Raw genomic sequence first — 23,964 nt, 5'->3', positions numbered from 1 at the left:
TCTAGGGCACAGATATTTTCATCTAGCTGGGAAAGCTTGTTGAAACGAAAATGTCTTCAACTGTTGTCTTGCTGTTAGGACTCCTTTGGGCTGCTTTATACATACTTGCACGTTCATCACTTGGTAACAGTGCACCCTGAAAGCCCTGAACACACATAAACCTGCGTGCTCTGAACTCACCTTGGATTTTGTTCTCAGAATGAACAGTGTAATTAAACGAGTGGCTGAATATTGCTAGCAAACACTGGTTATCATTAGTACCATCAGTTTTGACGGGACCAAGCCAGAAGAGAGGTCAGTGTAAAGAAAGCTTGACAAATAGCAATTTGCAAGAGTGTGGGATGGGGCATAAACTTTCCCTCCTTATCTACAATGAACCTAACCTTTCTCAGGCACCTTGCAGCTGCTATTTATATAAACGAAAAACATCAGCTGCATTCATGCGACTAGCTAACACCAGAATCTCATCCAAGAATGCTGGGGAAAGGCAAATCTTTTCCTTTCCGCTTGTAACATTTAGGCTTACCTCTCTCTCCTTTCTACCAACGTTACGAGCAACTGCACGGTGTCATTTGCAAGGTCCTGCTCAGAACTCCACACAGCAAGGTTGCTGATCACTTTTTCTAAGAGGTAACCCACAATCCATTGAGCGCCCTCTGTGTCAGCACCAAATGCTGTATTGAATGGCAGACTTATCTAGAGAAAAAAAGGGGGAGAAAGGTAATCCGAACTGTACCTTGATGAGCAGCACAGAAAGCACTCTCCCATGAAAATAGGCTGACAATTTTGAATAGGCTAAGGAAGGGTTGGGTAGCCTGTGCTCCTCCATATTTTGCCCAAATATTATTCCCATAACCACTGGCCATGCTAGCTGGACCCGATAAGAGTCCAACAACATCTCGAGAACCAGAGATTCCCTTTCCCTGGGCAATGGCAAATCTTTTTGAGATGTGTAAATTATACAGTACTTTGATAAGAAAATTCTCAAGTTCATTCCCTAATGCTGCCATGTTCACACGCCACAGCAGAACGTGTTCCAAACACTTACGTTTTCTGTCTTGCCTAATAATTTATTTAACAAGTTTTCTATATCCCTTGACTGTAAGAAAACCTCTCGGTGGTTTTCAAAAATATAAAACAAAACACTGGATTTCTCTGTAAGAATGGGCTAGCCACAGTTTAAGGATGCTGTAATTATAACTAGAGGCACATGATCTCTGGCGGTGATGTTTTCAAGTTAGAAACAAAGGTCTATGGTCTGATTTGAGCCCTAGTCCACACCTGCAACAGAATGAGGTGGTAAAGGAAACTGCAGCATTTCAGGCCAAAGGTGGGGCACGCCATTTTGGGAATATCCCCCCATATACAAAACTCCCTGTGAGTAAAATGTTAGCACATCAGACAGAAAGATTCTATAAACCTCACTGCTATACAGTCGTATCTTGAATCTCAAACGCCTTGCGACTCAAAGGTTTTGGCTCCCAAACGCCGTAAACCCGGAAGTGTTCTGGTTTGAGAACGTTCTTTGGAAGCCAAACGACTGGCATGGCTTCTAACTGAGTGCAGGTAGCTCCTGGAGCCAATCGGAAGTCGCACCTTGGTTGTCGAACGTTTTTGGAAGTCGACCGGACTTCCGGAATGGATGCCGTTCAAGAACCAAGGTATGACTGTACTAGCTTTCTACTTACAGGCAGGTTTTTTATTTTAGATAGAATTCAATCCCTTGCCTGCTGGTGGTCCTGTCTAATTGGATCACCTCAGAGTTCTAGCACAGTCATGCTGCTGTATTTACTCTATTTAGAAAGAAGTAGTGAGCAGGACTAGTAATGCAAGGTAGAAACTTAGGCCCTCCCTAGCAAATTCATCACCTGATTCACCTGGTACATCTAAATGGAGGGGGGGTGCTTTTAGAGTAAAATAGTTTTACCTGGTCATACAGTTTTTCATCTACTAGGAGATAGGTTTTTGCCCACCGCTTAAGGAACCATACAATGTCTTTTCCCATTTGCGGGCTCAGGAGGTGCGTTAAATCTGCTCTTATTGCTCGAGATTCCACTTCTGACACTCTTAGAATAGAAGACAATAACCTGAGGAAAATTAAAGACACCATGATTCTCCCCCAGTGTTCTCCTCCTGTTCATCTATTTCCTCTCCACACACACAGGCTTGAAATCTTCAAAATGAGGGGTGGGGCAGACTGAGTGACATGATCAGTACTGGGATTTCTTAAGGGCTGGGTGTAATTGTTCCTGTTTGGAAGAGTATGTTCTCAAAGGATTCTCTAGGCTCCTTCATGCTCTAAATGACAGCTATGCTGCCTGCCTTGGAGACTAGTATGTGCTGAAGAGTCATCTACATTTGACCTGGGCCTCAGGTTACTAGAGAAGAATTATTTCCCCAAGACCCTGATAGTGCTGGGAACACTGTCTAAAGTTCTTGGAAGCGTCTGTTGAAAGACATGCCAATTTTAATGTCTCAATTTGGTCCAAAGCCACACAGGGCTGTAATTTTGTAATTACTTCAGTGGTAAAGTATGCAAGCCGGTGAGCTAAGACTAATAATAATAGTTATTGCTCAATGGTACAGCACATATTTTACTGCATAATGTCCCAAGTTCAGCTCCCAACACCCAGAATACAGGTTCTTGTGTAGTAAAACTGGGACAGATTTGTGATCTTAGAAAGCTGCTTCTGCCAGGCAGAAGACAGGGCTGGGCTAATGGTCTAGATGAGTGTAAGGCAACTCTTCAGAACTCTATTTTTGTCCACAAGGTGTCTCTGCAGTGGCAACTGTACTATTTAAAGGGGAAAACTGTGCTCATGGATATGTACTGAACAAACACCTAGGAAGTAACTACAAACCCAAATGTGTGTACCATGTATTATGTGAAGTGGTTCTTAAGTATGCTTATATTATTATTATTATTATTATTTAGGGCTCTGGAAAGCCATTATCAATTTATTCTCAATTTTGTCTTCCAAAATACTGGAACATGGTTAATATTATTTCTGTTGCCACGTCTATACCCATCTTCCCTTACATTTATTGACCAGTGCCGTGATCCCAAGACTTGCAGCGCTTCTAAGAAAATACTCAGCCACTGCAACATCACAATCCTGCAAATCACATTCAGTCTCACGGCACAATATTTCCCCCCCAGCATGTATAAATATTGTCAACTTAAGGGTCAACATGCGCAGCAATTAAAACATTTTATATAGTTTCTTGAAGAACATTAGCTGTCAAAAAGACCACAAGTTTAACATTAATTTGAACTGTAAAAGGGATGCTGTAAATTCAGTAGAATACACTATCACTTCCTCAAGATGAGATTTGGGAAATTGGCACTGCTCTTGTAAAAGAGAGGAAACCCTTCAAGTATTCCCCTTAAAAGTCAATTGAACTCCACATCTAAAATCCGTTTTGGAAGCACACAATCCCTAACAGCCAATAGCTTGCAGTTGGAAAAATCTACCCCTTTCAATGACTTGAATGCATTTTGAAAACCTCATGCTGACTTAGACGGTGTACGTTTGGGCCCCTGCTAGATAGAATTTTTATTAATGTTTTTGCCTTGTTATGATATATATATACTTCATATATATACTGCAGGTGGCATTTCTACACATGCCCACAACTCACTTCATTTTCCATTATAAACTACTTACTTGTCTGTTCAGTCACTTAGCCCCCTACAGTCATAGCTGCTCTTGTGTCCAGTCATAGCTGCTCTTGCAGTGAAAACTGATTTTAAATTGCAATGCAGCACTAATCTCTCCTCAAAGCAGAGCAACCTTTACAGATTTACTTCCTCCCTGATCGTCAACTCTAGGTCACTACGGCAACTTGCCACAAAGCCTATTTAACACTTTTTCACCATTAGTGACATTCACAATGCTCACGTGGATTAAATAATCTATGGTGTTAGCCCTATCTACCTCTGATTTGTTTTCAATATTTGGCATTAAAATACTAAATAAGTTACCTAATAACAGAATCGGTTCTGTTGTACCCTGGAATGGAAGAGGCCTTTTCTCCTGGAGATCCAAGAATTTGAAGCGTTGTATTGATGTCAACCTCAGTTGAATGCTTAATGGAATACTCCATTATTTCTGGAGGTATTAGCGGAGTCTCTCCCTGAGTATCATTAGCTAAGAGGTAGCCTTAAAATTAAAAGCAAACAAACAAAAAAAAGAAAGTAGTGACCTCAGGTTACCTGACCTAAATTAAGTACTGCTTTAAGGGCCATCAGAAGAGATGTTGAGAGCACTGGCATCAACATTTGACTATATTCTATCAGATGCTTAAGCTGTAACTTGCATTTACGTTACCATATTTCAGTTTTCTGCATGTGGGGACACATTCTGAAGAGTACAATGAAATATAATCACTGGGGTGGAAAGCAGCAGGCAATTAAAAAAAAATACTTATCACTGTAAACTACCACAGCAAATGTAAACTAACTTTTTAAGTAAGTGCACAATGCAAATAACCTTCACAAATGCCAATTCGACCCTGTTAAAATCCTTTTAACTCTTATAACAACAACCCTTTTTCACATTCACTGTGCCTGCAGCAAACCTGAAACATTTCAGAAGTTCTACAATATTGGTAGTCCAAAGAAACTGACTTTAATTTCAGAGGGAATACAAAAAGGCTAGGAGTATTTCATTAGGAAGATGTGATAGAAACAACTGTAGCCCTATGGAGGAAGAACCTATATATTATGAGGAATATATAGCATGTGAATCACGCCATTCCACCTGCCCTTGAACCTGATGAATGACTGGAAGTCTACGCCTCCTGCAGCGTTAAACTCCATTTGAATGTGATACCCAGCATGTGGCCGTCTGGCAGATTTGAGGGGGTAGGAAAGTGCCCGATTGTCTGGTGTGGTCCAATCTCAAAACTTGGGAGGCCCTACAATTAAGTCCTTGTTCAACAAACCTTGCTTTGTCATCTGGTGAAAAGTTTTAGCCTTTCAAGGAAGGTAGGTTCGACAAATGGCACATTAGCGAAATTTCGCTGTAGGGAGACATTCCGTTCTACAAATACCCTGATGGGAAGTCATTATCCATTCGTGTGTTACGTACCAATACTGTTTCTCTAAAACAGGACTATTAATTCTACAAGCATCAGCCTGAACTTATCGCTTGGGGGGGGGGGGAAGGGAATGGCAATACACTGGAGGTAAATGTGATGTTCAGTGCATGCTTATTAAGGGGAAAGTAGTTTGCACTGTGATGAAGCTCTCGTCTCTGGAAGTTCTTTCCTCTGCTGCCCCTACCTTGGTTAATGGGCGAGGGTCTGGGATTGACATTAAGGGGAGCTGCTAGTGAAAAGTGGGCCAACGAGGCTTATTTGCTGAGGGAGAATGTGTAAAAGATGCTGCTGCTGCAACATAAATTCTGGCTCCTTCAGTAGCAGCGCTTTTGTTTGCCACCTTTGCATTCCCTTCCTCTTTTCAAGCTGGCTCTGGCCTCTGGACCCACTTGCTTTAAGTAACACAAGAAAGCTAAATCTGGGTGGAATGAACCTCCACCTCGGTTGGTGATGGTGGAACATGGGAAGCAGCTATGCTACGGAGTCAGACAACTGGCCCATCTGGGACACGGGTGGTGCTGTGGGTTAAACCACAGAGCCTAGGGCTTGCTGATCAAAAGGTCGGCGGTTCGAATCCCTGCGACGGGGTGAGCTCCCGTTGCTTGGTCCCAGCTCCTGCCAAGCTAGCAGTTCAAAAGCACGTCAAAGTGCAAGTAGACTGGTGACTGGGGGTGGCCGCCAAGACCACATAACACTGGTCTTGAAAGATCTACATTGGCTCCCAGTACGTTTCCGAGCACAGTTCAAAGTGTTGGTGCTGACCTTTAAAGCCCTAAATGGCCTCGGTCCAGCAACGAGGGCCTTCTGGCGGTTCCCTCATTGCGACGAGCCAAGTTGCAGGGAACTAGACAGAGGGCCTTGTCGGTAGTGGCGCCCGCCCTGTGGAACGCCCTCCCATCAGATGTCAAAGAGAAAAACAACTACCAGAAGACATCTAAAGGCAGCCCTGTTTAGGAAGGCTTTTAATGTTTAATAGATCACTGTTTTATTTTTCTGTTGGAAGCCACCCAGAGTGGCTGGGGAAACCCAGCCAGATGGGTGGGGTATAAATAATAAATTATTAATTATTACTATTATTATTAAGTAGATAAATAGGTACCGCTCCGGCAGGAAGGTAAACGCCGTTTCCGTGTGCTGCTCTGTTTCGCCATAAGCGGCTTTGTCATGCTGGCCACATGACCTGGAAGCTGTTTGCTGGCTCCCTCGGCCAGTAAAGTGAGATGAGCGCCACAACCCCAGAGTCAGTCACGACTGGACCTAATGGTCAGGGGTCCCTTTACCTCAGTAATGTCTGCGCTGACTGGCAGCAGCTCCCCAGGATATCAGGCAGGATTCTCTCCCAATTCTACCTGCAGATGCTAGGGATTAAACCTGGGCCTTTCTGCATACAAAACAGATGCAAACTGGCCTTGGCAGTGGCAGCTATCGCCTCCACTAGGGTTATTTTGTTAAGCTTTCTGTGCTTAAGTTTCATTGTCTCCGTGCTAGTGGGACTAAGTAGTGAGGCTTTCTGAACTCCGAAGGTCAGACTCCTTTTAAGATTCCCTGAATGTTTTAGGGTCATCTAAAGAAGCGGGGGGAGAAACTTAAGGTTGAGGGGTTGATAGCCTGTTGAGCTGAGTTTCTACTGGAAAAGCTCAGGCCATTGTGGCTATGCAGCACCATTGGGCAGAGAGAAGAAGAGAAACTGCCACTCCACTTCCTGCTTCCTAGAGTAGCTTCATCCCAATGCAAACTGTTCTCCCTCAGCGACAGACAATTCATGTGTTGTTTAATGGTACTATCCTTTACTCAAACCTCTTCTACAACCTGAGGCACACCAGAGGCACTAAGAAACTTTTGCAAAGGGAGTTATTCATCTTTGATCATTATTTTATTTTATGGCTGGGGGGCGGGCTATGATGAGCTTCTGTCACACTTACAGAAAGCCCAACATGGCCTCTTCCTGCTCCCTTGAGGGCGCATCCTTGTGTGTGAACAGCGTACACACAACTTCCACTGTTGAGCAAAAGCTACCAAAACGTCGGTCAAAGCAGCACCCGCTTCCAACTGTGCAACATCAGTGGCTTCGTGTTCAAAGATTTTCTACTCACCTGTCACTAGGATGAGCCAATGAATGTCCTCGTATAGGTCATCAAGCGCTTTATTGTCAATAGAGGCTGACCCGGCTGAGCCAATTAACTGCTGATGCCTTTGCAACTGGCCGTGAAGCCTCGTCACTCTGTCTTCTAATAAGCTGAGGGAAAGAATTGAGAAAACTTGATCGTAATTGCATTCACCCTGGGGGGAAACCCTGTAAGCACATTTACAAAGGCTTGCCACAGTCCAGAAATGATTGAAGGCCATACCTTATAAGAAGAGGTATACAGTGTTCGGCAGCAATTCTTCCTAACATGCCTACGCTGGCCAGCTGGTCACAGAACTGCTCTCTGTCATCCTCCTGCAGCTCACTTATTTCTTCCTCTTCTCTGGAGGCAACACCATTGGCAGTCTGACATTGAAATGAGGGAAGCAGACGTTGAAAAGGAAGCTCCTTCACTGGTACACGGAAAGATGCAACTCCCTGGCTGCTTGTTAACTGTTATTTTCCCCAACTCACACCACCACCACCACAAAACAAAACACAGATTCAAGAAAGTCTGGCTGATTTCTCCACTTTCTCTCCCCACAGGTAGAGGAACTAGAAACACCATTTAAAATTGCTGAAGACATCACAGTAAGGATGCAAGGCGTGACTTCTTTCTGAGGGCCTCTTTCGGCCCTCATTCATTTATGCAACCCACCAAATAATGCTCTTAAAACTTCAAAGCCTCAGCTGTTTCCTGAAGAGTGCCTCTCTACTTGAAAATCCTAGCTGCTACTTTGATATCGAGCATGCCAGCTGCGGCTTTTAAATGGTTACTCGTGGGATGAGTGCCTCATCATGCAGAAATCTATGAATTATTAACCTGTATAAACAAATTACGCTAAAATTGCCAAATTATAAATTCAATGGCCTCGTTTACTAAACATTTCTTGTACTGGCACTTATAAAGCTTCTAATAGTGCTACAGTGAGCATTAACCATGCTTTGTACAACACGTGCAGAAACACTGAGGCACTTCAATATACTTTAAAAGGGCAACAATGGGCATTCCCTAAAACAAAAGGAATACAGCTTCTGATAGGTACTCGGTCTCAAGCAATCTACATCAAAAACTGGAAACTAAGCAAAAATTATATCCATTTTGTCCTTTAAAGCACCGCAGAAGCTTGCTCTCTCTTCCTGGCTTGATAACACCCTGCACCTTGAATTGTCAAAACATAAAACCTTAATAATTCTGCAGTAGATTATATTTGAGATATGAAAAAAAAAACAACTAGACTCTGACTCTTCATAACTTTAAATGGTAGACTAAGAAAGCTGGAGGAGGCTTAGGTCATACTGACAAGGAAAGGACTGCCCTGTTGTTGTTGCTATTGGTTAGGCTTTTTGCTTCTGACAGGTTTAGACTTGTTTAAATTGGGAATTTTAAAAATCCATTTTTGTTGTAAGATGCCTTGGAAACAGTTACAGTGGTATATAAATTTAGGGCTCAGCTCACATTGCAGCAGCCTTCCCCAATCAGGTGCCCTCTTGATATTTTGGACTATGATCCCGTAAGCGCCAGTCAGCATCAAGGAAAGATCCCTTTTGTTTGTGGAGTTACCATTCTGGATCCAACCCATAGTCAATAGGTAAAATTACTTCTGCTATCTAGTGTGTGGTTTGTCATGGGCAGGAGACCACTGGAGCTAAACAGCAGGAAGAAAAAGCTCAGTCAAGTGCCTTTCCTTTCTTGTAAATATGATTTCAGCCTCCTCTGTTAATTTTAATATTTATTTTATTGTAGGCAAACCAAAGCTTTTTTAATTACTCTGCAATCCCAGACCTTCACTGCCAGCTCAAGAACTTACCAAATTCCTTGTACCATCAGGAGCAGCTAAGTGGCACTGGATGTAAGAATTAAAAACCTGAACAGCATGTTGGGTAAAGAAGCCTTTATGGAAATGTTTGTCATCTTGTACCAAAGTAAGCCAGGATTCCAAGAGCTTGTCATATGCCTCCATGTATACCATGTCGTCTTTGTCAAGCTAAGGAAAAAGAAGGAAAAGACCTGTTAACCCCCCCCCAAAAAAAGTCGTCCAAGCTTTTTCAAGTTACACTACTGTGCCTATTAAGAACACAAGGACAAAGTGTTTTCAATAACACACACACTCGCAGATTATCAACGCATGAACCACTCATACTTATTCCGAAAACAGTTCATAGTTGGCACTTTCAGGAGAAAGATACTTTTTAGTGGATCCAAGCATCCAGAACTGCAGCACAGGCTGGATCCAAACAGCTGGTTGCAAAATCAACTAAGACACACCACCACCAGATGTAGCCCACCTGTGCCACCTCAAATGCCGTTACAGAGGGTCCCTCAAGTCTCAGAGTTGGCTTTTCAGGGATGCGGGGGGGGGGGCGGTTTGCAGCACAAAGGAGGCTGCGAAAACCTATTTGGGGAGCAGAACTCAACTTGCAGTTCTTAGCGTCTAACCCATTTCGACTGTAACAAAGTGGGTAGATGTGTTTTGATGAATATAACATCTTTTTGTTAATTTGTTTACCTTTTAAAAAAAACACCAATATATTTTGCCTCTGAAAAACATCTTTAACATTCTGAGAATAAGGAATCATTGAACACAATGTCAGTCAGTCAGTCAGTCTTCCATAGTAATAAGTGCTCTCTCTTGCGGGCTCTCTCTCTCTTTTTGCAAATTATAAGGTCTCAAAACTCAAGGAAGCGTTTTAGCTACCTAACAAAAACTAAAAAACACCCAGCAGCAGCTCAGAGATAAGCTTACCAAAAAGCTGCCTAATAATAATAATAATAATAATAATAATAATAATAATAATATTCCTCCTTCTGAATTTCTTTAAAGATGATTAGAAAATTCAACCAGCTTCTTCACTGCATGGACAATGGAATTAGAATAGACTCATAGCCCTTTTCACATACTGTATTGGTAAAACTAGATATAATCAACATGCAGTGAGATTGTCCCAGTTCAGTTCTTATGCCAAGTATACTCACTGGGCTGGCCTCACATACATATCATGGAGTCCCAGTGCATTTATGCCTTGCTGAGAAAAGATGTCCTCACAGGTTATTGAGCTTACATACAGGGGATTTCACACCCAAAGGGAACCAGAACACTCTGCATCCAATGCATGGAGTCAACATGTGCAGCAAAACATATTTCTATTATCCAGTTGCTGCTTTAGTCTTTTGGTATATTGTTAAGTTAAAATAATGAATGAACTCATTTTTAGGCTATGCTTCATATCCTTTAAAGTCTTCTCCAGATTAAATCACTGTTGTACTACAATAAAATATGACGACCGAAGCCGCCTATTAAATTGAATACCCCCTCCCCTAAATGAAACTGGAAGGCCTTGTTTCCTTTTCCCAATCTCAAAATTCTTTTTTACACCCAGCTACTCCTTCCCCTTCCTCACAACCACACAGATGAGAAAAGCCCAATGAAAAGAACTTGTTTACTTATGTACCCCACCCCCAACCAAAGCACATAGCGATTTTCGAGAGATGTAACGCTTTTCCTAACTGAATTATTTCAAATGTGCTTTGTGCTAGGTGCTGATCAATGTTATCGACTTCAGTTCATATGGCGCCACAACTTTTGGCTTGTTGCTGATCCTTGCTCTTCTCTGCACATATCAGGAGGGACTTCAGGAGTACCTTGCACAGTGGTACCTCGGAAGTCGAACAGAATACGTCCCGGAAGTCCATTCAACTTCTAAAACATTCGGAAACCAAGGCACGGCTTCCAATCGGCTGTAGGAAGCTCCTGCAGCCAATTGGAAGCTGTGGAAGCCGCGTCGGACGTTCAGGTTCCAAAGAACTTTCGCAAACCGAAACACTCACTTCCGGGTTTGCGGCGTTTGGGAGCCAAAACGTTTGAGTCGCAAGGCGTTTGGGATCTGAAGTACGACTGTATTGCACTTGCTTCTTGGAGCAAACACTCATGGGCAGCTTCTGCCTGCGCCAAACTTCAGCATAGCATAACTGCCCCCCAAATCCCCCTCTAAGAACAAGAGAATGGGAGCTCTCATGTTGGACTGAGCTTTTACACTCCTGGTTCTGTGCAAGAACCCCCCTCCCTACTGTGTGTGGAGAACATTGGGAGGGACACATGAGCATCTGGCCTGCCAAGTGGGTCAGGGATACTTCTTAAGCAAGCAGCTTGGAGGAAGCCTGTACAAGATTACGAAGGAAACCTAACAGCACAACTCACACTTTTTTCAACCCATATGGAGATCTATCATTCCATTCTACATACTGGAATGTTGTAAATACAAAGCAAAAATTAGCTTTGTGAGCCAAAAATACATGTTTTGTTAAGTGAAACCAGAACACATGCAAAAACCAGGCTGTTCTAGTAATCCCACTATTTAAAATATCTTTACAGAATGAGGAAACCGGAGCCACTTGAGCCTAACGCCCTGACAGCCCATAGGCTGGTCTTCCTGAAATTTTGGCCAACCCATGAAAAGGCAAACATCAACAAACAGAGCAGTTCATGGGAAAGTGTCCCTTGTAATTTGTTTCCAGTCAATCAACTGCCTTTAGAAAAGTTCTGAAGGATACAGTATTAGCTTGTTTGATAACAGTGTTGTGTCCCTCCCTGGTCATTTAATTAGACCGCACGTTTAAAGACTCTTTGGGCACAAGGACATGCTGTACCAGTACGAACCTACAAGGTATTAAGAACTGTCAGTGCAGAATCCTCTGCAGGAAATCTAATACCCATCTGGTGTTTGAAATATAGCCATCTGTGCCAAAAGAAAAACCACAATCAAGAAAGCTAAATGCCACGATGACATTGCATCCAAAATTAAGCAAAAGCGAATAAATTATTCCACTAGTTGCATTCAGGATTGTGGTGACAAGATGGCTTCAGAGCCTTCGGGGAGGATGCATTATAAAAACTGGAAGAATGCAAGGGGTGGTTTGTGTAAGGCAGAAGATCCATTCAGCACAAATGAACTGTAATCAGTTTCAATGATCTTCCGTTACTTCTTTCAAGCTAGGACAAAATGCACTAGACTGCAATCAGGAGTGGTAAGGCCTAATTCACTGGACATTACAAGAAAACTTTATTACAAGATGAAAAGGGATTTCATATGAAGCAGAATAAAGGCTATAAAGGGCGAGTTTGCACTGAGTAAGACCCAGAACAGAGTCTTAAGCCAATTTATGAAGAGTTGGTCTGTCAGTCTTCGATATTATTATTAGCCGTCATTCACCCTACAGGCCAAGAGCAGCTAACAGCAATTAAAACACCATGTCAAAAACAGTTTAAAGCAAATTACAATCAAAGTGTGCCCTAAATATATACCTCTCAAATGTCAAAAGCCATGGTAAAGAGATGTTTCTTCAGTATTCACCAAAAGCTGTTCTACAAGTTAGGCACTCCCAGGGAGCATGTCCTCTCCCGAGTCACTACCCCTTGGGTTTCTCACCATATCTCCTCTGCATATCTGTTTTGTTTTGTTTTACTAATACAAACATTATTTTTGCCTGGCAATATGTCTTTCCATAGCTATGAAGCACCACATTCTGCCCTGACAAATTCTGCAGCCCCTGAAGTCAACTCTTCCATGAATGGCAAGGGCTATGCATAATGTGTGCATCTTACTTGATTATAAACTAACTGGAATCAGCTGCGGAAGCGGTGTGTCTTTTCTAGGTTATGCCAAGTGTGAATTTTGCAGTGAAAATAGTAAAATGGTGGGGCAGTTGCAAGAAGAACCCAGGAGGGAAGAATGGTGTGAAGTTCATGGGATGTGAAAAGAGGTCCTGTCATATCAGTTGGGTATCCTTCACAAGGATAGTTAAAAAAGAGTCACGACAGTTATTCATTTCCATGCTTCAGGCACAGTATTGGTGCTCAAGCTGTACTTTCCTGTAGGTGTGTCAAACTACACACAAAAACATGAAGCGTATGGGAGGGAGACGTTTATCTGCTTAGGCTTTACTGAGCTTCCTTTTCAACTACCGGTTCGTAAAAGGCACAGCAGTGAACAAAGCTGTTCATGTAACAAAAGTGTCCAATTCAATCCTGCTGTTCCCAATAAAAGGTAATGATCTCATGGATGGGCATTAAAGGGATAATTTAACAAGAACTAGATTTGGTATGGTGTCATGGCAAGAAAAACAACCCAAAGCAGCCTCGTTTGTTCACTCTGTGGTTCCCATTTCCCCACGTTAAAAGTATTTTTTTTAATTTAAAAAACAACAACTCTCAAGCAAAATTCAAAAGCTGCTATACTGAGGCAGGTACCTAACAAACGATTTGAAAATGTGAATTCACTGCTAAAGTGCCAAGTTTTGAACTAGTACTAACTTCTCGCCTAATACTGTCTCAAAAAATGCTCTCCAATTACCCCGTTTGCACACAAAACACAAAAAGTACACTAACGCAACTCATTAGAACTATTACAAATATTAGGGTGGGAGTGGAGGATGCATGGCAAGCTCAGCATTAACATGAAACTAAAAACCAGAGCAAGCCTTTAGGAATTCAAAAATCTGTACTCACCACTTCTTCCAAGGCAGCACTTCTCCCAAAAGAGCAAGTGAGGTGTGTGAGGCAGTTAACGAACGAAGAAAAAAGTTCATTTGGAATGGCTGTTAATATATTGCGAGGAAATACAGTGATCAAGTTGCTAATTATACTTGATATTCCCACTGCTTCAGAGTCCTCTATCTCGATTCTGTTAAGACAAAACATTATTATTTTTTTAAGAGAAAAGAGTAACTAACTCTACCGGCAAAGTCAAATCAAGACCCACTGTCAAGAATCTTTTAAGTATTCCACGCCACTGTTCAAGCTGCAAATAACTACAGGAAGCAAGTCCCTCCCTCCTCAATTCTAGGAAGCAAACCTATTACATACCCATTGATAGTGTTGAGCAATCCCTCAATGAAGTGAGCTAAGTAATCAACTTGAGAACTTTCGTCTGGAAACACTGGCCCGTGGAGAGAGGCTAGCTGAGCTAGGCACTGCAGCGAGTCTTGTGCCATATCTGTGTCTTCTCTAATTTTTCGATGCACCTTTTTGGAAGCAAGAGGGTTAACACCACATGAGAGGCGGGGGTAGGAAATTAGACATTCTTCTACCATAGTCACATGGCTCGCAATCCTAAAGAGCACATTGCAAGTCCATGCACACCCAACCCACGCTCAGAGCTAGCTTTCTCTACTGAATTTGAAATCAAGAGTCTTATTATTTCTAGGCACTTAAACCTTCCAAGCTGCCCTCCTCAATATGCCAACTTCATAAGCCATATTTAATTAGTCCAAGGCAATGTTTCGCTGGGACCTACCTACATGTTGAACTGTCTATGCATGTTGAGACTTAGAGAGAAACAGATGCCAGCCAGTCAGACATGCTGCTACTTCTAAAAACAGCAATAATGACAGCCATCTGTATTATGCTAACTATGCCTGGGCTACAGTGTCTTGCTAAAGTTAGTCGACAAGTTCAATCAAGATTATATAGATGCTTCTTTAGCAGAGGTAAACACAGAACCCGCAAGAAACCAAATATATTTTGCTTGCAGCAAAATGTTTTGATTCCGTTTTGATCCCCTCGTTTCTGCGAGCAGGATCATGCCACTCTTCCTCAGGAGGTCTTCAGTGAGAAGAAATCATCTCAACAAAGTGAGCATCCATTTATTGACTGAATTTTTATGACAAAATAAGGATGTCAAGGGAACTAACTTTACATAAATTCTTGGATGCAAATTAGAGCAGCCAGAATCCGACGTCAAGAAATAGTCATCCATTAAGAAATATAATACTAGTAATTGAAATCTATGGATATAAATTAAATGAATGCCCACCTCAAAGTACTAAAAAAGTTTAGAAGCGATGAAAAATTAGAGTTCTCTTCGATCAAAGGAAGACACTGAATTTTTAATATAATGAGATTCACTGTAGTGCTATGTTTTCTAGTTTAATCAAAGCTCCTACTGAAACACAAGCGTGGCAAATAAACACTGCAAATCAGGAATTAACCAGCGCAGCAGAGATTCTGCTTTTTAGATACTTAGTAAGCCATAAAAAAGCTAATAAATGTGTTAGTTACCATTTCATTTGTATGAATTTGATATCTAAAACAAATCTAAGTGTGTCTGGTAGAAAGAGTGATATAATTTGAAAAGAAGTTCTTTTACCAATAAAAGTGAGCCTTTGAGCCAGAGACCTCATAATAGAGAATTACATTAGAAAGGGTTAACCTGTAAACTCAAAAACTATTTGCTTGTGGAGGTTCCCAGCTGACAGTAGCAACTGTCTGGGTTGTCTAGACAGCTGTTCGCATTGTGTGCAGCTGTTAAATGGTCTGCCAGCAAGTTTTTCACCTTTTTGAAAATGCTTGAGCAAGATAAAAAAACTCACAAGTAACTATGTACACACAACAGCTAAAATTGTCAAGCAAATTAATACACTATATAAAATATTTACTAAACGCTATTTGACATCTAGACAAGAGTTTTAAATATTTCTTAGCTTTGAAACCAATACCCGCACATTCCAGCAGTACACAATTTTATTCCTGGAGATAGACCTAAACTGGTTTCTTCCATGTATTTTTTTTCAGGATGGTAATCTATATTCTTAAAGCGTTGTCCTTTTCTCCATTAATGTACAATGATTTGGAGCCTTTAGGTAACCAATGCTGCAATCCTACAGCTATCCATTTGGGAGGAAAAGCACCAATGAACATGTCTAGATGGCTGCAGATTTCCTGAACAGAGTGCTCAAGGCACCAAAGACTGCCTCACATGCAATGCCATGATTTCTTATATGGTAGTAAGATCTATATAGAAGACGTACATGTGCACTGTTCACATGCGGCAAACATGCAAGACAAAATAGACGCATGTGTCCCTGGTTGCTTATGACAGCGACGCACCATCTTTCCTGCACGGGAACACCATCAAAGTAGGAAGTTGCCTACATGGGAAAACAGCCTTTAAGCTGCATTAAGTTCTGCTATACCAAATGAGAATAGGGCCTTCCGAGACAGCAGGCAAGGATTTGTCTGCTTTTTATAATCGACTGGGAATTTTTAATTAAGTGTCATTATTAGGGAATTGACTAACTTCACACTGCAATACCACTTCTTAGGTCTGAATGACACCCAGATTAAACACTATTAAAATTCATTGAAAACTTAAATAAAGTGCCTTCGTTTCTGTTCACCAAGCAAGATCTTAAAGCAACAATATCAGCGTGCAACTAGGCGCACATAGGCAGAATTTTCGTTAACCACTAACAAACAAACCAACAAAAACAGTGTGACCTTTAGAAATATAACTGTTTGGGAAGTAAGAGAATTTCATCTATGCAACCCTCACCTGAATTCAGAGAAGGGAACACCAGCGTCTTTCCTATTAAGCTAGCAACAGCAGAATGGGACTTACCGTAAAGAAAAGCTCCATAACTCTGCTATCCAGGAGGGTCTCACGCCAGGACTCTGTTGGCTTTAGCATCACATTTTGTGAGGATTCAAACATAGCTATATAATGTCTGCCTAGTTATCGGGTGTCAAGGTCAACAACAACATTCCGACTTGGCTTTAAAGAAAGAGAGAGAGAAAAAGAATCCCAGATACAACAGGTCCCATTCAGAAAGAATGCAATGGAAACAAGCTTTAAGCCCCTTCACATACACAGCATAATTCATGCATGAGGGCAAGGAATAAAAGGTATTAAGGACTGGGGAAAAAGAATGCCCTAGGAATGCCAGATAACAGTTTGATCACAATGACGAGACATTCCATAGCGGCACAATCACTTTAATAATCATCCCGTTGTGACAGGAGAAAGGGAAACAAAAATGATACCCACACTTGGCAGGTATGCAAAGTCGAGCAAAATATTTTTCTTAAACCATTCTGAGATGTTATTAGCTGGCTTTATCACAAACCTAAAACTAGCCCTTTGAAATGTGTTGATCCTGATCTTTATAACAGTCTAACAGGCTTCACAGAATTAAACGGGAGTTCATCTTCAAGCTATGCAGAAGAACAAATGAAAATTCTAACATATACAGGACTGGGGCAGAGCCAGGTAGGTAGGTAGGTAGGTAGGTAGGTAGGTAGGAAGAAAGAAAGAAAGAAAGAAAGAAAGAAAGAAAGAAAGAAAGAAAGAAAGAAAGAAAGAAAGAAAGAAAGAACTACCACTAATTTCAGTGGGTCTTATTCCCAAGTAAATGAGCTATGGATTTCTGAATCAAGGGACATCCAATGAGTTCTATGGGGCTAGAGCAGGCATCCCCAAACTTCGGCCCTCCAGATGTTTTGGACTACAGTTCCCATCATCCCTGACAACTGATCCTGTTGGCTAGGGATCATGGGTGTTGTAGGCCAAAACATCTGGAGGGCCGCAGTTTGGGGACGCCTGGGCTAGAGCATCAAAATGGGGGACAGTCCTCTAAAATAAACACAGCTGAACAACCCTATCACAGAGAACTATTACAAAATATTATGAGATTTATTTTGGCAATAAAAATATACATGTAATAAAGATGTGAACATTTTCACTCAATGTTAAGCCAAAGTTATAACAAACTATGAATGTTTAAGATATCTGCCACGTTATCCGATTTATTGTGTGGTTCAATTTATCGTATTTTGTCAAGAACAGAAAAATATTCCATTCATTTTAAAGTTCCACACATAAAGCATTGGTCTGAAGGGCTAAACCGCTTAACACATATTTCTTCCTAAAGATGCATTGCCCAGCTTTTGGAGCCCCCCCCCCCAAAAAAGATGCATAGTTGGTTAATTTCAAAACTGGAGTGGTAAATTACATTGCACATCATTCACCACCCTATCAAACAACTGGTAGGCTTTTTTGGAAGGGGTGTGTGCTGAAAATTGGAAAAAAGCAACTCCAAAGGAACCATTTCAGTGCTGTCAGAATGCAATGCCTCTCGACAATTATTTGATTCAAATAAAAACCATTTGCAATAAGGGTAAGCCTTAATGTAATTCAAGAGGGTGCACACTTGTTTTTAAAGATAAATATATGAAAGATTTTTCACAACATATTAAGTATGTATTATTATTATTACAAAGTGTAAATGCAGCAGTTGCTATGATCAGAACAGCGGGTCTTGTCTTCTGTATGGGCCCTTTGGCCTCCAGCACCTCCCCCCTCCTTTTTTAACCTCTTATTTTTAACTTTGCTTAGCGGCGGAGGTGGGGCGTGCTGCAAAGTGCAATGTCAGTAGGACCCCAGCCTCCTGCCATCTTAATTTGCCCAGAGGCAGATTTCTGTCATAGGCCTGTGCCCCAAAGTCTTTTAAGAACCTAGCAACGCCCATGTAAATAAATAAAAACAACCAGATAAATACAAAAATATAAATAGCGGCTTCAGCATAAGTATATCTCTAACTGTATAAACACATATATTAATAAACCCTCGATTCGGTATCCTCTTGACCCGGGAATCTAATTCCAGCTCCTATCTAGCTCCAGTTTTGTTGTGCTGCTAATTGTTGTCTTTCTGCAGATCCTTAGTCAAATATTTTGATGCCTTTGCAACAGCGAACTAGGAGTGATTAGCAAAGAATGCAGCAACATAGCAAACGTAGCAGCCCGTTGGGAATAAAATTAGAATTCTGAAGCTTACATTTCCTCAAGACTGTTTGTCAAGATCAGGTGATTATTTCCCACATGTAATAAATGATCTTCAAAAGGATATAATTTGGAGGGAGAAAATTCCAGCTTAAGACCTGATTGGCTAGTGCAAGGTATCGCTGAAAGACTGAAGACATCTGAGCATTAAGGTTTTCACGCCGGCTGAATTCCTGTAGTACCTCTACTGTGAGCATGAATATCTGTCGGAGGTCGTCTTCCTGTGCAGGGACAAGCAAAAACGTTTTAATTTCTTTGGTTAAAATAATAAGCTATCGGGATTTTTAAAATAAATAAAAAGACCTGCTCCTTAGTGTGTGTTCTATGCAATCTGAAGATTGCCTTGTACCAAGTCAGATCACTGGTATATCTAGGGCAGGGGTGCTAACTGGATTCTAGATTGGCTGCCAGTGAGAAGACCTTTAACCAACCTTACCTGGAAATGCTAAGCAGTGGCGTGCAATCAGTAGACTAGGGGAACTAGGCTATACCCCTCCGATGGAGTGCAAGAACCTTCCCGCCACCTTCCCCAAGCCCACCACTGATGCCAAGAACTGAAGTGCATGCAAAGCACTCAGCTATGGTCCAAGTTAACAGACAGCTCTTTTCAGATGACAGGTGATCTAATGCAATGGGTGTGTGTGAAGAGGCTCATGGAGATAAGTCTTATCTATTACCTACAAGCTCATCTACTGCGCTTATACATATTGTACAGTGGTACCTCGGTTTATGAACACAATTGGTTCCAGAAGTCTGTTCATAAACTGAAGCGTTCATAAACTGAAGCGAACTTTCCCATTGAAAGTAATGGAAAGTGGATTAATCCGTTTCAGACGGGTCCGTGGAGTACTCAACCTGAAGCGTACTTAACCCGAAGCATGGGTGTAATTGGTTTCGGAAGTCTGTTCATAAACTGAAGCATTCATAAACTGACGCGAACTTTCCCATTGAAAGTAGTGGAAAGCGAATTAATCTGTTCCAGATGGGTCCGCGGCGTTCGTAAACCGAAAATTCATAAACCGAGGTTCCACTGTACTCTGTTTACTTTTGTGTAAGTGAAATAGAAATATAGAAAATTGGAATGAAGGAAATCTCTAAGAAGAAATATGAATCATGCATCCTTTGTTTACCTGAAATATTCGCTTGCAGTTGCCGTGGAACTCCATGCTTAGCCCAATGTTGCTGGTTTTACTTGAACTTGAGAACTCGCTCAGCAGCGCCGTTAAAATGGAGCAGGCCAGTGTTTGCTGCAAGGATACAGAAGAATTATTATTATTACTAAATTAAGTGTATGATGAAGTAAACCTCAACAATATCTTAACACATCTGTTATATTACTTATTTTAAGAAAACCAGCGTTAGAAACTCAGATATATAAGCTAGGGGCCAAAAGGCTCCTTAAACCAAGGTTACAGTCGCCGAAATGGAATGTCTAGTTGCCACTTTGAGGCAACACGGCTCTAAAGTCTTATTTTCCAAATGATGGACTGATTGTGATTGATTCTCAGTTCAGGTGACAACCTTGGGCTAGGTTAAGAGCTCTGAGAACTTAAAAGAAGAAAAGTCACTTGATCCAGGGACAGTCCACACATATATATTTGCCTATTCCTACTCTTTTTTGTAATGGTGACTGCTTCTGCTCAGGCTTCCCACCCTCCAGGTGAGCAGTTTAAGGAAGCCCCGGTTGCCCTTCCAGTTCATGCGAGCCAGAGTGGTATGGGGGCTTGCTCAGTAGGGCTGGGTGATGTATCTCGGTTGCTTCTTCATCCCCTAAGGTGAGGAGGAAGCAGCAGCTGAGATACATTCCATACATTGTGATATATCAATCATATATATCCCAGCCCTACTGAAAACATTGGAAAGTCAGGCAATAAATACATAGTTATATGGTCCAAGTCACTTACAGGGGGCCACCAATGTGGCACCCAGGACACTAGTGAAAAAAATTCAGTATTTTTAAAAGATGAACATACCACACTTACCTACCCACCATAAAGCAGCTAGAATAGTTTTAAAAGATCCAAATAGTTTTAAAGGTCTAAAAACAATTAAAAATGAACACTGAAGGCAGCTGGGAAAGCTTGTCAAAACAAAAATGTCTTCTTTTAGTTCTGGAAAGGACAGGTAGTGGGTGCCATATCTCAACAGGGGTGCAGTTCCACAGAACTGCGGCAGCTACACAGAAAGTCCTGCTACAAGTTACTATAGAGCGGGCTTCTGCCATTTTTGGGGTTTTAAGGAGAAACTGTCTTGCAGAATACATTGACCTGGTGGGTATATAAGGGATAAGGTGATCTCTCAAGCAACCTGGTCCTGAGTTATAAAAGGCCTTCTATGTTATTAGCTTGAACTTGCCCTGGCAGCAGATTGGCAGCCAGTGCAAATCCTCCAAACAAGGTGTTATATTCTGGCAGTAGTTTCATAGAATCATAGAACTGTAGAGCTGGAAGGGACCCCGAGCTGCAGCCTCCAGACCGACTTCAACAGTAGACCCACATACAGGACATTGCAGTAATACAACCTTTAATTGAATCCAGCCTTAAGGGTTTATTCTGCATACAGTTTAGGAACATGATGTGAGAAGAGCCTGCTGGATCAGGCTAATGGCCCATCTAGTCCAGCATCCTGTTCTCACACAGGGGCCATCCAGATGCCTGTGGGAAACCCGGAAGCAGGACCTGAGCACGCCAGAACTCTCGCTTCTAGCGACTGGTATTCAGAAGCACATTGCCTCTGACCATGGAGGCAGAACATAGTTGTATACCACCCTCTATTTGAAAATTGGGGGTGGGGTGGGGATGCACAAAAAGAAAACAAGTCCAACAGCTGAGATTCCTAAATCAATACAGTGGTGCCTCGCTAGACGAACGCCCTGTAAGACAAATTTTTCGCTTAACGAAAGGATTTTTCGAGCGGAGGTTGCCTCGCTAGACGAATTCGTTTTACGAAAAATTCGTCTAGCGAATCGCGGTTTCCCATAGGAATGCATTGAAATTCAATTAATGCGTTCCTATGGGCATTTTTTTTAAAAAAAAAATTTCAATGCATTCCTATGGGATTCGCTAGACGAATTTTTCATTATAAGAATTGACCCATGGAATGAATTAAATTCGTCTAGCGAGGCACCACTGTAAATATGCAGAATCTGGCTTTATAGAACATTTCAGATACTTCTATACTCAAAAGAGCTACATACTGTCGTGGATCAGTCATAATCTTGCCAGGTTACAACACCTGGGGTTTAAAAGGTTTTTTTTGCGGGGGGGGGGGGAGTTACAAGTTGGACATATAAATTACACATGAGAATGTGGATAGAGAGAAGTTTCTCTCTCTCAAAAGGCTAGAACTTTAATGAAGCGGAGTGGCGGAAAATTCAGGAAACACAAGACCTTTTCACACAGCACACGATGGAACGATCACAATGCGTAGAGCTACCCATATAGGGGTTACCCATATAGACACCTTTAAAAGGGAATTAGACAAACTCATAGATCATAAGGTTATCACTAGACATGGTGGGTGTGTACTCCAAGACTAGGGGCAGCAACAGGAGGGCTGCTTCACTCATGCCCTGATAGTGGGCTTCATCCAGGAATCTGGTTAGCCACAGTGAAAAAAACACATGCTTGACTGGATGAGCCTTTGGTCTCACCCAGAAGAGCTCTTCTTATGTTCTTATTGCAAGGTTCCAAAGCCCCTCTAAAAGCTAGAAGCTTTAAATATTGCATGCTCATATTAGTAGTATTTCCATTTTCCAGACAAAGGTCTGTTGCTGTTTTATCTTGGTAGCTGAACAGGTCTTGACCAGGCCAGCACCCGGATAGGAAAACCCTACCTGTGTCAATGAATTCCTCTAAAATCTGTAGTAGTGAACTTTGTTCAGTTCACCACCAAAATTTCCAGATGCACTGAAGTTCATAGATCTTCCAGACTCCATTAAAGGTGTATACTCTTGTTCCAAATGGGTCAAGCTTTACGTTTAAGGCGAACTATCAAATACCAAATGGTGCCTTTTGGCGATAAGTGTCACAATACCTATTTCTGCAAGGGAGAGCGATTTATAGGTCCTCTATATCATACATGAAATGTCCCGTATTCTATTGTTTCGCTCTTCACAATGGTTGTGTGCACAATAGATATCTACAACTACTGGCTTTATTCCTAGACTATTTGGAGCCAAGGTGCCAAGGATGGACAGAGGAACAGGAATTGTTAAAGGGTCATGCATGCCGGCAAGTGTCCAGGGGTTAAACGGAAATATGCACACTACCTCTGAACACCCGAAAGATTAAAGTCGTGATGATACTATTTATGCGAGGTCACACAACAGCTGACAGTAGTGCCATCCACCCACCAACTGCGACATCTTTGTTCAGAAATGCCTCTGATGTCAGTACCTTGACCCCACAGAGAGCTAGTTATCTCAGCTAGTATACACAAAATTAACATTCTTCTTAGCTATATAAAATCCCAGACAATCCAAGAAGAAAAAGAGAGGAAAATATACTTTTAGATAAAATATGCATTTCAGTGGAAAGCTACAATACTGAGTTTGGACTCCACAGCCAAAACAAACAAGCCAAAAGCTTTGTTATTTTCTGAAAATCCTTTTTATTGTCTACTACTGCAGTACGTGCAGGTTATGGCTTTGGCCCATTCATACATTGTTCTGAATTCTGGTGTGCTTGCTTCCTGATAGTCCATTACAAAAACAAATTTCAACAAATTTAACTGCTGGACAGCAGGTCTCTATCCTTTCCTTATATCTTCATATACTGTACTTCAAACAACACCTGATGATTTCAGTCCTTTAATTTTTGTTAAGTCTCCATAGCAGTATTTTACATCACTATAACCAGGGGTCCCCAGACTACGGCCCCTGGGCCGGATGCGGCCCAATTAGCCTCCCAATCCGGCCCGCGACGACCCCCGCCGCCCGCTGCTGCCGCCCGCTCTTCCGGCGCGCGGCGCGGCGGCGATCTTCAAAATCGGCAAAAAATCGCCGAAAATCCTTTGTGCGCATGCGTATGGGCCTCTCCCAACCCAGAAGAGGTCATTTCCGATGCACTTCCGGGTCGGGGGAGGCCCATACGCATGCACACAAGCGATTTTCGGCGATTT

At 41.9% G+C, this 23,964-nt stretch overlaps 1 protein-coding gene across 1 annotated transcript in view; it reads right to left on the bottom strand.

Moving 5' to 3' along the window:
- XPO4 (exportin 4) overlaps window positions 1-23,964 on the bottom strand; it is a 71,001-nt gene that overhangs the window by 17,819 nt on the left and 29,218 nt on the right. The window contains exons 5-15 of the mRNA XM_035115093.2: window positions 19,974-20,090; window positions 18,911-19,064; window positions 16,625-16,737; window positions 14,092-14,249; window positions 13,735-13,909; window positions 9,040-9,216; window positions 7,452-7,594; window positions 7,197-7,339; window positions 3,986-4,163; window positions 1,928-2,087; window positions 527-696 (exon numbers count right to left, since the gene is read on the bottom strand). Coding sequence (XP_034970984.1) covers window positions 527-696; window positions 1,928-2,087; window positions 3,986-4,163; window positions 7,197-7,339; window positions 7,452-7,594; window positions 9,040-9,216; window positions 13,735-13,909; window positions 14,092-14,249; window positions 16,625-16,737; window positions 18,911-19,064; window positions 19,974-20,090 — 1,688 coding nt within the window. The remainder of the gene's footprint in view (window positions 1-526; window positions 697-1,927; window positions 2,088-3,985; window positions 4,164-7,196; window positions 7,340-7,451; window positions 7,595-9,039; window positions 9,217-13,734; window positions 13,910-14,091; window positions 14,250-16,624; window positions 16,738-18,910; window positions 19,065-19,973; window positions 20,091-23,964) is intronic.

Source organism: Zootoca vivipara, chromosome 4, assembly GCF_963506605.1.
Source record: "Zootoca vivipara chromosome 4, rZooViv1.1, whole genome shotgun sequence".
NCBI classification, from domain to species: Eukaryota; Metazoa; Chordata; class Lepidosauria; order Squamata; family Lacertidae; genus Zootoca; species Zootoca vivipara.
The sequence above is the reverse complement of the archived record's forward strand: the minus strand, read 5'-3'. Positions and strand labels throughout refer to the sequence as shown.